General features: G+C 35.7%; 2 protein-coding genes across 3 annotated transcripts in view; one reads left to right on the top strand and one right to left on the bottom strand.

Moving 5' to 3' along the window:
* Positions 1-10,081, bottom strand: part of LOC129269664 (ADP-ribosylation factor-binding protein GGA2-like) — a 36,062-nt gene extending 25,981 nt beyond the window's left edge. Inside the window, exons 1-3 of one of the 2 annotated variants that reach the window (XM_064105212.1) lie at positions 10,012-10,081; positions 2,366-2,450; positions 716-890 (exon numbers count right to left, since the gene is read on the bottom strand). In XM_064105212.1, coding sequence (XP_063961282.1) covers positions 716-890; positions 2,366-2,450; positions 10,012-10,054 — 303 coding nt within the window. In that variant the 5' untranslated portion in view covers positions 10,055-10,081. Of the gene's footprint in view, positions 1-715; positions 891-2,365; positions 2,451-8,301; positions 8,356-10,011 lie in introns of those variants that run through there. The other variant, XM_064105213.1, reaches the window with a different exon arrangement.
* Positions 10,082-10,097: 16 nt separating this feature from the next.
* On the top strand, positions 10,098-16,448 carry LOC129269663 (phosphatidylinositol-glycan biosynthesis class X protein-like). The gene is made up of 6 exons (XM_064105211.1): positions 10,098-10,384; positions 11,134-11,218; positions 11,919-12,057; positions 13,842-14,076; positions 14,904-15,007; positions 15,441-16,448. Exons 1-6 carry the CDS (start codon positions 10,297-10,299, stop codon positions 15,597-15,599), a joined length of 810 nt encoding a protein of 269 aa, XP_063961281.1. The 5' UTR covers positions 10,098-10,296; the 3' UTR covers positions 15,600-16,448.
* The last annotated feature ends 641 nt before the right edge of the window (positions 16,449-17,089 follow it).

Below are 17,089 nucleotides of genomic sequence, written 5' to 3'. Positions count from 1 at the left end.
ATTGCCCCTTTGTATACATCAGTTCTATATCTTTCAGTTTTACCTTCTATGATACAAAGATGCTGTAGAAACACCATTACTGCTCAAAGCGAACTAGGACACTCTTGTGTCTTAGTGTACAAATACATTTTTGTAAATAAAATTTTCAATAGGACAAGGTTTTAGTAATTAGGAAGTTTTCATTTCCTATATCACAATAACATTACTTAAATGCTACCAAATGGAAATCTAAATAGGTATAGTGATTAGAGCTATCCAAAATACATAAAAGGATCGTATCATCAGTCTGATTTTGTACAAAGTTGTATCGACATGTACTTCTTTGATTTTTTTCTAACAATTTTCTGTTTGGTTAGATAATGTTCAAAATGAAAATTACATCAAAAATAGAGATGATCTTCTTTTACTACCTGTTGAGTGACTGCAATCAACAACCTAATTATCAAGTCAATTTAAAGGAGGTTTGTAGTGCAGGGGCCTGTTGCATAAAACTTTTTACCTGAGAAAACTCAGGTATTTTTTACCTGAGTTTTTGCCCTGTGTTAAAGTCAATGGCAGAAATCAGACTAACCTTAGTTTTCAGTTTTTACCGGAGTTTTCTCAGGTAAAAAGTTTTATGCAACAGGCTGCAGGACTGTCTTCATTTTAATTTTTCTAAAATTTTGTTTCTTCCTTTTTGTGATGTTACCAAATAATAAAAACTAAAATGAATTACCTTTGGTGAGATGAGTTTAATCATCTCGTTAAGGAATCTGAACTTGCCCAGTTCTCTGTGGAAAGGTTCCCCACAGTTCTTGACGCATGCTTCAATGACTGTCAGAGCCTGGAGTGCTTCTCTCTCCTGAGGCGATTGGATCTTATGACCAAGCAATCTACACGAATGCAAAGCCCTGATGGAAAATACAATAAAGGTATTAATTATAAAAAAAATCTCCTTTTAATTGGTAAGATATTAGACAGAATTTTCTTTTGACTATGTCCATAATCATGATGTGATGCCTTCAAGCAAATTTGCTTTTAATGAGTCCCTGTTTTGCAATTACACAACGTTGAACGAACCATAATCAATCAGTAGGGGAAGGCGGGGTAAGTTGAGCATAGGGGCAAGTTAGGCCACCACCCCCAGGCCAATAATGAATGAGTCAGACATTGTGGTGGTGTCATGTATTGATGACCCATTACATAACCATTTACCCCACCACATTGTTTTCGACTTTGAAACAAAAAGTACTTTTTTAGAGGGAAAAATACAAATTTTAGCCAAAAAAGTAAAAAAGGATGTAAAATCGATCATTGTTTTACCCACACACGTCTTTAAAGATAATAAAGAAATAAGAACATTATTGTTAGTCCAGGTATAGATCTTCATTCTTGTCATAGTCTTTTACACGATGGATGCATAAGAAATGTGTGGATGCGAAAATATCGCATTAAGTTAGGACTGGGGTACTTTGAGCCAGCCAACATGGGGCAAGTTGAGCCATGGTAATTTGTATGGTAATGTATAATGAAAAAGAAACAAACCTTGAATAGCCATTGATATGCAGGCAGAAAGGTGCACATTTACATGACAGTTCTTTTACTTTTGGAGGATGTTAGTATTTATAGAGAATTAGCAAGTGAAAAGACTTGAAATAGAAAATTGACATGCTGGTTCTTCCCACATACATTTTGTACATAGTTTTTGTGGCTCAACTTACCCCACAAGGAGGCACATCTTACCCCACAGATGGGGCAAGTTGAGCCATTGGACATCGGTTTTTTTCAAAGGTCACAATGAATTTCAGTGTGGGGGTAGAAAGATATATATAGGTGAAAAATATTTCCCAAGAATCAAATTTAAAGGAAAGGTAACCAATTTCTACAATATCATTAGTCATATCAATTCTAACATGCGAAATGCAAAAAGTGTCACAACTTACCCCGCCTTCCCCTACATATTACTAAATTATACCTCGAAAACGTACATATAAGATTTTTTTTCATGACATCATTTATTACTGAAACTATGTAGACTTTTTTGCATGACATTTTTATTATTTTGAAAAGTTTTCTATCACTTCGAAATGTAGAAGAAAATAAAACAAACAAACATGTAGTTGAAGACTATTTGAAGAAAAATGAAGTGCAGGCCTTTACTAGGCAATACATAAAAATCACTGATACACTGTACTACCACAAAATGCTTTAAAAGGAAAAACAATATTGATATCATAATCAAATTCATACGAGGAAACAAATATATAGACTCATCCTATCCCAACTTGCATTTTCTTGCAAGACCCCATTAGTCTATAAAACCAAATACAAATTACACCCAATACCTACAGTATACCCAGATACAAGCCAATAGGAGGCCACTCACCCTTCTAATTCAGAATTGACCTTGTCACAGAAGTTCATGATATACTCCCAGTCATCATCTCGGTTTGCAGGGTTAGTTGCTTTATCTGTTTGAAAGATTATTAAAACAAATATAATATATTTCTCACTAATAAATCAAATATGTTGTAATTGCAAGGCAGTCGGGGATACCATATGCCAAATAATACGCTCGCAAAAGTCCAACAGAGAGTCACAAGACTCTTTTAGTGCTGAAACAGAAAGCATTTTCAGATAGACTCAAAGAACCACAAGCACCTACTTTAAATTATAAAAGACAAAGGGTAGACATGACACAAATTCAATTCAATTCAAATTCAATTTATTCTTGATAATAATTAAAACATCTTCAAATGTACATTCGTATTACAGGGTGCTACATAACTGTTTTGAAGCACTTGCCCAGTCGGGCAAGTAAATTTTCAAATAGTTGGAAAATACTTGCCCGAATATAGATTTCACTTGCCCGAAAAAATCCTTCAAAATAAAGTTTTATTGCTTCAAAACAAGTTATAGCCTTATGGTTTTACCATTGACGGCTTTAAAAATACATTTTTCAACATGACTACTGATGTACCTTGTAGTTGTATTCCTTTTTTTTATGAGTTTTATCTTGAACATCATTTCCTAATCTCATATATTTTGGAGGGGACTAGGACACACAATAAAAAAGGGGAAATCACTGAAAATAACCAGAGAAAAAAAAGAAATTAAGAGAGGGGGAGACAATGAAAGAAAAAAAATAAGAAAGACAGAAAGGACGAAGAAATAAAGGAAGGAAGAAAGAAAAAAAAAGAAATAAAGATAGAAAGAGAGAGAGAGAGAGAGAATGGCTGTGGGGAAGAGAAAGATGGAAAGAAAGATAGGGAGAAAGAAGGGAAAGAAGGAAAAGAAGGATGGAAAGAAAGAAAAAAAAACTGAGGGGAAGAGAAAGAAGGAAAGAAAAGGTATAAGGATAGATGGAAGGAAGGAAAAAAGAAAAGAAAGATAGAACGAAAGACAGAAAGAAATGAAGGAAGGAATGAAGGAAAGAGATGAAGGAAGGCAGAAAGAAAAAATAAGAAAAGAAAGGATGGATGGAAAAAAAGAAAGATCAAAAGAACGAAAGACAAACAAAGAAAATCAGAAAGAAAGAAAGAAAGAAAGGAAGGAAAGAAAAAAGAAAGAAAAAAAATAGAGAGAAAAAAAAACTGAGGGGAAGAGAAAGGAAGGAACAAAAAGAAAAAGAAAGAAAAAGGGTAAAAAGAAAGGAAGAAGAAAAGAAAAAAAGAAAATATAAAGGATTGATAGAAGGAAGGAAAAGAGAAAGAAAGAAAATGAGAGAAAGGAAAGAAGGAAGAAAGAAAAGGTATAAGGATAGATGGAAGGAAGGAAAAAAAGAAAGAAAGAAAAGAAAGAATGATAGAACGAAAGACAGAAAGAAATGAAGGAAGGAATGAAGGAAAGAGATGAAGGAAGGCAGAAAGAAAAAATAAAGAAGAAAAGAAATGATGGATGGAAAAAAGAAAGATCAAAAGAACGAAAGACAGAAACAAATAAAATCAGAAAGAAAGAAGGAAAGAAAGGAAGGAGAAAGAAAGAATGAAAGACAAAAAGAAAGGAAGGAATGAAGGAAAGAAATAAAAGAAAGAATGAAAGGGATGAAGAAAGTAAGGAAAAAAAAAAGACAGGAAGAAAAGGTAAAGAATGGATGGACGGAAGGAAGGACTGAGCTGCCCCAATTTTTAGGAAATATGGACACTACAATAATTTTCATTGGTGAGAAATGTGAATTTTGACAGTTCTGTGGGAGATTTCTTCCAGAGCAAACTTCGTTCGTGCAGCACCGTAATCCGTAGAAACCTAACTACATGCATCTCCTGCGTGGACAAGGTGCTAGGTATGCTAGACTGCCATTGATTCTGTGTGTGTGTGTCTCTGAGCTGTGTGTTAATTGCAGAAAATGGCGCAAATTTTGCAATTCGAATCATGACTTATAAACTTTTTTGAAAGAAGAAATTAATGATATTGCTTTTTTGTCTCTTTTTCTTTTCTATATTTTGATGGGGAATCTTTCTAAAATATAATTTCCATCAGTTTTTGTCTTTGCTTCAAAACACTTGCCCGACTCTAACTTTTACTTGCCCCGGGCAATCGGGCAAGCGCTTATGTCGCACCCTGGTATTATATGGAAATATCATTACAAGAAAAGGAGGGCAACAAAAAGTTTACACTTGAAAATAAGAAGTCTCCAAAAAATACAGTAATTAATATATGTACACATCAGATGAGGAGAGGGAAAAGCAAAATGTTCAAAGTCATGAGAGGCTGTGATAGACTTGTTCCCGCCAAATTCTTCCTACTGGCTACTGGCTCAGCAAGAGGCCACAAGTTCAAAACAGTCAAATGACGTTTCAAAACCAGACTCAGACAGTATAATTTTTCAGTAAGGAGTGTAAATAATAACCGTTTATGACAGCAAGTGGTAATTTATAAGAAATTAAAATGCTCTTTGCCCCCCCCCCAAAAAAAAAAAAAATTCTTTGAAATAACCCAACAAACATTTCATTGTGAACAAAAAAAGTGGAACGTCTCTGTCAGTCTCGCCTGCATTACACGATTCAATATAGCAGCAATGCTAACTTTGAAAATGACTATTGAATAATTATTCCCCCAAAACACCATTCATACAATAATAAAAAAACACTATATTCATTTACTATAAATGACCTTTGACCTTGATCATGTGACCTAAGACTCGAGCATAACAATAGTATACTCAATTAAACTTCTGTCCTTGTTTTAAGAACAAGCTCCATAACTTTTAGTTACGATGGATTTTCAAATTACGCATGCATGGGGATTGCGGCTCAAGACACATGAATCTTCATACAGTAAGTATTCCTATTATAGATTGGATCGTTTCACTAGTTGCATATGCATTCAGAAGATCACGATCTTTTGGAATACTCCAATACTTGCATCTGCTGATAAATATCACGAATTGTACGATTCGTGATATTTATTGGCCGATGCAAGTATATTTTTTCATCTAAGTTGACACTGCTCATGATATTTTTGCCCTCTATACGCGTCTTGTATCTAGGCTACAATAACTGACGGCAAGACGTTTAAGGTTGGTCCCAGACGTAAGTAATCATATCTGATTGATACACATCTGACAAAACTCAAATACTCACACACACACACACAAGATGCCGACAATAACAGACTGTAAGCAAGGCTCGACATTAGCGGTGGCCCGGGGCCACCAGAAATTCACCTCGGGCAACCATTATTGATAAAATGTTAAGTTTTGGTGGCCCGAATCGGGCAACCAATAATTTTCAAAGTAGCGCAATTTTTCTCCCGATTTTGCACGCATTTATCAACTTTCTTCAGTTCAAATTGCAACCCAGTTCGTCATGCGCCCTTTTTGTTGATCTACACACAAATACACACACACAAAGTTTGCATATTAGGCCTAGAGCTATAGCATACAGTAGCTATTATCCAGCCAGCCGTGCCGGCCGGCTGGCGTGAGCTTTGCATGAAGCCACTGCATACAGCTGTGCTCTAGATGGAGCTGCGATAAAAAATGTTGCTGCTAAGAAATCTTCCACAGAACTTTGAAAATCTGAGTCAAAGTCACAATTTACACCAATGAAATGATATTCTACAGTCTATATTACGAAAATTTGGTGTACCCTGATTATTTGCAAGCATTAAGAAGAGGAATTATGACCTCTCTTTTGACTACAAAAGACCGATTTCCAAATGAATTAATACACATAAAAACACATAGGCAAGTACGTCACAGTCCCACGTGTGCATTTGTATGTATGTTGATACTTGGTTTCTTTCGAAGCTGTGTCTTTTCTAGCCAAAAATAAACAGACAGTTTCTTTCTTTCTTGTTTATAAATGACTTCTTAAACCACTCTTGAGAAAGTAAATACTTTGGGAAGGCATTTCATTGATATGAAATGTGAATTTTTCCAACATTTTGGCAAATATAGGGAAGGACTTTTCTCACACTTTTTTTCCAGATATAACTTTTGCCGTTTCTTCTTGTTGTTTTTTCTTTCATTTTTTTACAGTGGTTAAATCATTTATACCCCTTCCCATTGAATATGCCTGATTAAAAAATATGATTCTACTGAAAAAAAAAATTAACTAAAGGATATAAAAATAGAAATGTGCCATTCCCAGAAGGTAAGTGAAAATTATTTGCTTGGCTTTTAATTATATTCCAGTCAGAATAGACTGCTGCCACAGCTGTTAAAAAATATTCGTAATGGCTTTTGAATTTTCCCCTTTTCCCCATGTTTATATTAATTTTGTTTTATTCATTTTTCTTTCACTTTCTTTTCTTTTTCCCATGTTCTTTGTTTTTTCTTTCATTTTCTTTCTTTTGTTTTATTTCACTTATTTCTTTTATTATTTTTGTTTTCTTTTTGTAATATACTTTTTGAAAATTATTTTCATTTGTTTCCCCCTTTTATGCATTGTTCTAATTTTGCAGCATATTTTTCTGTGATTTTCTCCTGCTATAATATGCTGCAAAAGAGAAAACAGAAATAAACTGGATTTGGGGCCTGCATAATCTAGGTTTTAGGATTCAAAGAGGAAGAAATGAAAAACCATTGTTTTGTACATCTATCTGAGTTTGCTATGCACTATTTATTTACTTTACCAATATGAGTGTGTGTCTATATGGAGATTTAAAAAAAATTCACACAACCTGCGAACAATAAAATTCATTTATTCTCTTTCAATCATTTCATTTTTACAACGATAGAAACAATTTATATTTTACCACAAGCCAATAACAGCAAACAAGGTTTACATACAGGATGATAAAGTGAAAGTAATTTAGTGGTAGTGGCTGCAGAATTAATATTTCAGAAGTTTGTTTTAATAATTTTTAATGTGTTTCTTTATATTTTTCGGGCCACCAAACTTTAATATCGGGCCACCAAAAAAAATTATTTGATGGTTTTGGTGGCCCAAACGGGCCACCACCAAAAAAAGTTAATGTGGAGCCTTGCTGTAAGTAAAAGCTCCTTGTCTTAATTATTTTTTTCATTTGTCTAAATTTATATGAATAAATACACGCACCATTAATACTAGCGGGGGGGGGGTAAATATATACTTTTAGCCAATTTACATAAGTTTGGGCTCAAAACCTTGAAGAAAACAAGTATTTTGTTGTCTCCAAAATACTCAGATGCAGAGCTTGTACTACTAGAGAAATGGCATCCCATCCCAGGCTCCGTGGAGAGTAAGCCTACATATAGTAGAATGATTTTTACTCTCCAGGAGCCTCCCACTCATTCTATGAACAAGGTCATGTAGTAGGTTTGGGGTTTGGGTGTCCAGACACTTTATATTTTTGAAGCCTTCCTGACATTTTGTACTAAAAATTGATAAAATTTTCCTTGTAAATTTTTCCAAATGACTTTCTAAAATTGATCGTCCGAACACACAACTGGGTATACGATTACGAGGTCGAGGAGAAATTTAAAAAATGTAAAAATGTTTTTTTTTAAACTCTTCTTCTTCCTGAAAACTCCTCGAAACAGACGGCTGCCAGCTGTCAAAATCAAATGAAACAATAACAAAACAATTTTTGATAATATAAAGTCAAATCCAAATCCAAATACATGGACAGACAAAGCATCCACCCCCCCAGCCAGGAGGCTCCTGGCTACCCCCCCCCCCCCTCGAAAAACAACAGACGCTGAACAAAATGAATGGGACCAGAGAGAAGAAAAAACAAGAGGGGGCGTTGGCAAAGTCATGGATCGAGGCTCAGCCTCAGTCATACCACCAAGTAATTATACAAAACATACATTTACACAAATCAGCATAAATAAGAATGCAATCACGTCTCATTAACAACTACAATTTTTTGCATTACATGAGGAAATTTACTTACTAAGCAACGTTTCTAGAGTTTCCCAGTCGTCACCTTCCGCCATGATGAACTCAATTAAAAATGTAATGTAAAAGCCAAAAGAGGGCGATATGAATTTTGATGTATTGTTTAGCTAGCTCGCACTCGGGTGAGGTACCGTACCGGTACTGTAGACGGTGGAGTCTAAAAACCCTGCAAATTGCATTTTTAAGTCGACTCTGTTCATTTGAATGGAAAATAAATATTCTACAACTTGTGATTTCTACTATTTGTACTTCTTTTTCACCTCAAAGTCTGACATTCACCAGGAAATTACCAGATATGACAACTCTTCGTGCAAGTACTTCCAGCTTTAAATTGAAGGAATGTTCTTGGCCATTCTTTTCCTCATTGGTCTCGGAGGAAATGTCGTCTGCTACGTTACAGAAAATTTTCAAGAAAAATTGTCAAAAGGTATTGCTGCTTGTGGATTATGATCTATTTGTGTCATAATATAATGATTAGTTTTCAAATGTGAATGAAAATGCAATGAAAAAGCAGGAGTTGTCATGTAGTTTCCAATGATAGGGAAATATGCCTGTGGCTGTTAGTGTTAGTGTTAATAGTTCTAAAATGACTGAATTCATTAATCTCCAAAAGTTTAGTCTAGATCTAGGTCTGAAATACTACCAGTTGGCAGTTGTACTTCTTCCTTGTCATTTACATTGCCCTTTATATTTCTATAATCTATGTTTGTTTAGTATGGATTTATGGAAAGAAAGATTAATTTTGAATTGAATTGAAATTATCATTCAGTGTGATTATGTTGTTATTATTATTGTTATCATCTCATAACATCACCATCTTCATCATGGTCATCATAATCATCATTATTATTGTTATTATTATTGTATACTATTATCTATTTCCGCTTCTTTTTTTTTTTACTAAATGTTAATCAGTGCAGATTTGTACTTTATATTACAATGTACTGAAACTCAATCTTGATATTTATAACTATTTTTTTAACAGTTTGAAATGTTGGTCGATCGGGGGGGGGGGGAGGATCTTATGAAAATATCATCATTCACAGGTTGTTATCCAATTTGCCACAGCTGGAAAGTCACCTTCTCAGCAAATAAAAAACAAGGACAGTTGTCCTACAACAATGTTGATGAATATCTTCCTAAAAACAAGATTTTATATATTTTTATTACTAGGTGCGCGCGCGTACGGTAGAGCAATGGCATCCCGTCCAAGGCTCTGTGGAGAGTAAGCCTGCGTGTAGTACAATGATTTTTACTCTCCAGGAGCCTCCTGGATATGTACGAGGAAAAATTTGAAAAATAAAAAATGTTTTAAAAAACTCCTCGGAATAGATGGCTGCCAGCTGTCTATATGATCAAATGAAACTATCAAAGAAACAATGTTAGATAATATGAAGTCAAATCCAAATCTAATTACATGGACAGACAAAGCATCCACCCCATCCCCCCCCCCCCCCCCAGCCAGGAGGAGGCTCCTGGCTACCCCCCCCCCCCCCCTCCAACAACATACGCCGAAAAGAATGAATGGGACCAGACAGAAAGAAAAACAAGAGGGGGCGTTGGCAAAGTCATGGATCGAGGCTCAGGCTCATACCACCAAGTAATTACACAAAATATGCATTTACACAAATCAGCATAAATAAGAATACAATCACGTCTCATTAACAACTACAATATTTTGCATTAGAGGAGGAAATTTACTTACTAAGCAACGTTTCTAGAGTTTCCCAGTCGTCACCTTCCGCCATGATGAACTCAATTGAGAATGTAATGTAAAAGCCAAAAGAGGGCGATATGAATTTTGTTGTATTGTTACTGTTAGCTTGATCGCTGGCGTCGACTGTCTTTGCTTAAGAAAAACCTTGCAAATTGCCCCGCAAATTGCATTTATATTTTGTACTTCTTTTTCACCTCAAAGTCTGACATTCACCAGGAAATTACCAGATATGACAACTCTTCGTGCAAGTACTTCCAGCTTTAAATTGAAGGAATGTTCTTGGCCATTCTTTTCCTCATTGGTCTCGGAGGAAATGTCGTCTGCTACGTTACAGAAAATTTTCAAGAAAAATTGTCAAAAGGTATTGCTGCTTGTGGATTATGATCTAGTTGTGTCATAATATATTGATTAGTTTTCAAATGTGAATGAAAATGCAATGAAATAGCAGGAGTTGTCATGTAGTTGCCAATGTTAGGGAAATATGCCTGTTATAGTTCTAAAAGTAAAATTACTAAATCATGTAAATCTCCAAATGTTTCTGGGTCTGAATTAAATACTATCAGTTGGCAGTTGTACTTCTTCCTCATCATTTATACTGCCCTTTATATTTCTCTTAATCTATGTTTGTTGAGTCTATCATGTGGAAATAAAGATTAAGTTTGAATTGAATTGAAATTATTGTTATTGCTATTATTATTATCATCACCCATCATTATCATCATTATTATTGTTATAATCATGATTGTTATTATAATTAGTATTACTATATAATATCTATTTTTCATCTATTTTCGCTTTTTTTTTTCAAATATCAATTGGTGCAGTCCTCATATTTGTATTTTATATTATTTAGGGGTAAATTAAACCCGTGGTGCAATGTGGAAATTTATAACTATTTTTTACAGTTTGAAATGTTGTTGGTCATTGGTTGATCGGGGCGGCCGGGGCACTGGGCATCTTATGAAAATAGATCATTCACAAGTTGTTATCCAATTTGCCACAGCTGGAAAGTCACCTTCTCAGCAAATCAAAAACAAGGACGTACACTTGTAATACAACAATGTTGATGAATATTTTCCTGAACAAGTTTATATATATAATATTTCTTAGGTTTGCCATCTTACGAACCACCATGTTTTCTCTCACCATCTGAGGTGTCAGTATCCAGGAGAAGTTCTAATCAAGGATTTCACAGGTACACTGCTGTTTGAAGTACCGGTAGTCTTGAAATGATTCATGAGCATTATAATTTGTAATAGGAGTGAAAATATTAAAAACTTATGATGATGATTATCATAGGCCTAATTATAAAAAGCCAATAATAGTAATATGGTAGTAGTAGTAGTAGTATATATGTAGTATATAGTAATATTAGTATTTGTAGTAGTAGTATTTGTAGTAGTAGTATTTGTAGTAGTAATAGTTAGTAGTAGTAATAGTTAGTAGTAGTGTAGTAGTATAGTAGTAGTAGTAGTAGTCGTCGTAGTCGTCGTCGTAGTAGTAGTAGTAGTAGTATGGTAGTAATAGTTAGTAGTAATAGTAGTAGTAGTATAGTAGTAGTAGCTAGTAGTATAGTCGTCGTCTCAGTTGTCGTCGTCGTAGTAGTAACTAGTAGTGTAATCTCTCTTCTTAATATTATTTCCCCTAGTAGAAACAATGCTTCATATATATCCCTACAACTGAATAATGGGATAATTAATTGAAAAACTGTTATTTTCACACTAAATTAATAGATGTGCAGCTTATTACATCTATTAAATCTGGATTATAATTCCCAAAACTACGTCCTTAAATCCAGAGGAAGTGCTTAGAACAGGGTTAAGAGTGTTGATTTTGACAATCCTGATAAAAATGATAATCCTCATATTTTCTGTGTTATATTTTTTTTCTATTAGGACTGTTCATACCAATGTGAGTGTTGTTTTCAGGTTTCCCTGTCATCAATGTCGGTTTATGATCCTTGAAAATTTACCCACTGGGATGTTTGTAGATGCTTATCAACTCAAGAATCTAGAAGGGTTTGGTGCTCCAGCAGTGAGTATGGTTTTATTTAAGTCTTCAGTTTGCACACTAAATTAATTCTGAAGGGACAATAATTACTATTATTCTATTGATATTTTCTTTGAATTCTGCTTTCCTTATTGCATTTCTGGCTTTGGTACCTATAATCATTTTGTAGAATTTACAGAATTACAGCTCTCACTAAGCTTTGGTAGTAAAAAGATGAAGGAAAATACTAATTATTACAATTGTTTGTACGAATGTGCAAAAAATTGAACGTGTCCAAAAATGTTGATTATTTCTGAATTGAAATCATATGGAGCCTTGTAATACAAAGGTTTGTGGTGATTTCGGAAATATGAAATGACAATTATGATTGGTTCGGGGCCCGGGTCAGTGATTTGAAGGCAATGTGCGTATGCGACAGTGATCTTGATTTGCCAATGAGATTTAGGGATTGATTGCAAACCTATGCTTGTTACATACCGCAAACCGTTACATACAGTGTAGCCCTGGATGGAGTCCAATCTGTAGGCAGCTGATAGCTTTTCATCAATCAAATGAAACACTCTGGATTAAATTTCAGAGTCAGTGTAAGATATAAATGTTGATGAACTCCTTCTCAAACTAGATTTTGATGCTGCTGTTTTAAATAAATTATTTGATTTTGCTTTTCATGCCTACAAATAATAATAATAATAATACACAGTTCTTGTATAGCGCATATCACAATTATGAATAATGTCTCTATGCGCTTCCAAAGGACTTGGATATTATTAACCCAGCTGTAGCTTGGCAGCCGTAATTACTAAGATTACAGGGCACACGCATTTTAAGGGATAAATTCCTGCCAGGTACCCATTCACCTCACCTGGGTTGAGTGCAGCACAATGTGGATAAATTTCTTGCCGAAGGAAATTACGCCATGGCTGGGATTCGAACCCACGACCCTCTGTTTAAAAGTCCGGAGACTAATCCACTGGGCCACAATGCTCCACAAATTGGGCCCACTTGCATAAAGAGTTGCAATCAAGCGCAACTCAAAAACTCAAGTGCAAATTAATCAAGCGCAAGTCTCTAATAACACGCATTTCATTTTTGAAAGTCAAGTAGCGTTTGATTTTTAGAGTTGCAGTTGATTGCAACTCTTTCTGCAAACCTATGGAATGACAAGGCTTCTAACACAACATGATGTCATGGTGCTGAGGTCGATGAAAAGCACAAGAAGGCCTATTCTTTAACCCGTTAGTTTGAGTTTATCACACTTATTCCGAATCAGGCAGAATTGGCCGGAATGAAAGGACTATTGTTCGACCACCAGTTGGTCATTTAAATCTACTTCGAACACCGTCGAAAATACACCTCTAATGTTTTGAACATGACCAAAACCTTCAGGACGGCCAAAAGAAATGACAAAAATATTTCGAATGCACTCAGAATGCAGTCAGAATATTTAGAATGCGCCTAGAATGTCCAAGAATGTAGCATGAATTATCAATCTGACTCCATTGTGGTTTATTTTGACTAGTGTATGATGATTCACCTGGACAATTTACTGAATTTCAACTCCAGTTTGGTGAATTCATAAGTTCCTCCCAAAAATTCAAATTTTTTAAAAATATTTTTTCATTCCAGCTTCTGCTTGATTCCTGCTGATTCCAAATAAGTGTGATGGGGGCTTAAGCGAAATACTCAGCTGTCAAGCAGTAAATATGCATAAAACTAACATTGTAGCTTATGTATTTCACATTTGTTAATTTCACTGCTCTTTGATCCGGTCTGGGTCTTTAATCAACCATCTTTTATTTCCATTTCAGGTACTATTCCTAGATGAGATAGATGTGGAGAAGCCAGAACATCTTTCACCCAACCACACCATAGCAATCTACACACCTCCCATCAAAACAGCTAGCAGTGATCACATGATCAGTCACATGACTGCATCCATTGACCAACCAGTTCACCTCAGGTACCACGCTCCTTCCAGTGACCCGGAAGTGAATCATGCGGAGGTCTACCTTCCACATCCTGAGCTCTTCATGTACTGCACAGGTCAGTTTGGTCGAGTAAGTCACTCATAGATTCAAGTGTTGCCTATGCGCTATGCCCGTTCGAGCTTCTCAAAATAGCTAGGAGACTGAATTGCTTGGGCATCAGAGCCAAGATTCTGGCTGATTCTTGTAATCAGAATTGAGGGCCCTGGTAGTGGTTACCCCTATGCTTTCAAAGCTCACTATTCAAGCCAAATGGATCAAGAGAAGTGATTCTGCTGTATGGCAACACCTAAGTAAAAATCCTCTTGATACTGATTCAAGACTTGGTTTATGATTGTAGCCTGGCTCAAACTGTTGTTCGTAAATCAATCTACCACATAAATAAATTGAACAGTTTTAACCATGCTAGTATTCACAAGACTAGATTGGCCTAGTTATCAGTGTATTCTGGTAATTCACTGTTGTGTAAAGTGACAGTGGACTTGAAACATCTCGGAATCCATGCATTGGGTCAGAACTGGATATGCAGGTACATTCTACCCTTACTTAGTGTGAGAACATATGTCAAATACACCGTAGAAAGTCAAAGATTTAAGGCTGGAAAAACCCACACAATTTCTCAAAGTATCCTTTGGTCAGAAAATGCCACTGATATTCAACTTGCATTTTGTTAACACATTCTGCCATGCCAGTATGCCCGTGACGTTATTTCTTGTTTATACAGATCCATTGCAATAAAATCATGTTATTTGCACTGTAGCGGAACTCCATATTGTCAAATATTTGAAATCTTAATTTCATTTATCCATTTTCTCTTTATGACATGTGATGTCAAGATTTTCTCTCTCTCTCTCTCTCTCTCTCATTTCATGTTTTCTTTTTCAGACTGTTCCCTGGATACCTGCTCTAACAATACAGGATTGATGAGGGCACCATGTTCTGCAGCTAATCATTCGATCTGCTCTTGGACACCACTGGATTATACCATGGTAAGTGGGTTTCTACAGAAATATCACTATCTTCGCTGGGGCGATGCCATAAGAGTGTTGCAGGGGGTTCGGAGTGGTCTTCCACCTATTATTTTCTGTTATTGATCAAGTTGATCAAGTTTGAACATTTATTGTGCCTTAATGAAAATAATAATAATAATAATGATAATAATAATTATAATAATAATAGTAACAATAATAATAATAATCGGGGTGGTCATCCACCTATTATTTTTCTGTTATTGATCAAGTTAATCAAGTTTGAACATTTATTGTGCCCTAAGAACAACAACAATAATGATAATAATAATAAAGATAGTAATAATAATAGTAATAATAATCATAATAATAATAAATATAATAATAATAACAATAATAATAATAATAAACTGATATTTTTATGGTAATTTTGTTTTGTCCAAAAAATACACAGGACACCTATGAAGAGCTAGTATTCAGAGTGCCTGTAGGAAAGGAATGGCAAAGCCAAGCAGTGACCATCATAACCCTCACCACAATCATCGTAGGACTGATTGTGCTTTTGGTTGCCATGACAACGAACAAGAAGACAAAGAGGATGAAGAAGAGATGATACAGACTAAAATTGTAATGCAGTATCATGATCTGGCGCAGATGATAAGGAAGATTACTGTGTGTTTTCATGGGGAATCGGACACCATTTGGATGTAAATCACCCAGAGTAGGACGATAGCAATGACCAGCAGAAATTATGTTCTGCCACTGGAAATTGCCTCATGGTAAAGTCATTATCTCACTTCTCCCCGACCAGACAGTTGCCCGACGCTAGGCTTAGCCGAAGAATTTCTTGCTGGGACATCGAGTTGGCTCCCTCCCAAAAATGTCTCTGATATAGATATTTCCATTGCTTTTCACAAAGTCTAGGGTCTGCAAATAATAACGTACTCCCACAAAAGCCGACTGCATTGTGTCTGGATGAGGAAATCTGAAAACGGTTTTATTATCATTATAATTTGTGTCACCTGTGCCTGGAAGGAGAAAAGTAGGCTGAATCACTTTGGTCTGACTTTTTTGTTGTTGTTGTTGAATGCCAATGCCAACACCAGTGTGTTGGCTCAGTTGGTAGAGCGTCCGTCTCACAACCAGGAGGTTGGGGGTTCAAACCCCGGCTGCGTCACACCAAAACATGTTAAAAGATGGGAGTTGCTACTACCGTTTGGCGTTCAACGGTTAAAGGGATAGAGCGTCGTTGATCTGGCGCTGCACAGCGGCTGCCGGGCCCACGATCAATTTGGCAAAGCAAATTTTCGGAGTATTTCATTTCATGTCCATTTCGAACAATAATGAAGTAATATTGTGGATGTTTAATAAATTTTTACACAGGTTATGCAATGACCAGTGAGCTGCTTGAGCTAAATGATATGTACATATTGGGAGATGAAACCTCTTTGCTAGTGATAAATCAATGAATAAATGCCTACATGTGCCATTTGAAACACTTGTTACTCTTTGTAGTCTTGTCAACAAATTTACATCGACTTAATAATGATTCGACTTAATGATTCTGAATTTAGTTCAGTCATGTTTGATATTTGGCAATGATGTAAATATGGATAAGTACCTCAAATCTTGTGACACTTTTTAATTAAAAAAAAGCATCAGCAGACTCAAATGGAAGGGAGTGGGAGGGTTGGTTGGGAGGGGGGGGTGGAAGATGCACTGAATTATGCAAAGTGGAGGGGGCAGGGTTATCTGGGTGATTGCAGCGAGTGTGAGGTGAATCAGGCGGCCATTGGTCACAGGATTAAAAACGGATTTTTGAAACTTTATGACTACTCAAGTGCCCGGGGGTGTTTCATGGGGAAATTTTGCAGTGATCTTCAATGGCAAATTTACTGTTTAATACTCCTCGGCCAATCACAGGCAAGGATCTGAGTAGCTTAAAGCGGTCGTCAATGAAAAATCACTGATAAATCACTTCAAGAAATGCTACCCAAGTTTAGAACAAATTTATGATTACACCAAGTAATTTTTTTTCTTCTAATTTTACTGCGCGTTTGTACACCCCTTTGCATGCGGGGTAGTACGGCGGCACTGTCCGGA

Source organism: Lytechinus pictus, chromosome 10 (genome assembly GCF_037042905.1).
Source record: "Lytechinus pictus isolate F3 Inbred chromosome 10, Lp3.0, whole genome shotgun sequence".
In the NCBI taxonomy this organism is placed as follows: Eukaryota; Metazoa; Echinodermata; class Echinoidea; order Temnopleuroida; family Toxopneustidae; genus Lytechinus; species Lytechinus pictus.
Note: the sequence above shows the minus strand (reverse complement) of the source record. Positions and strands in the feature narration are given on the sequence as shown.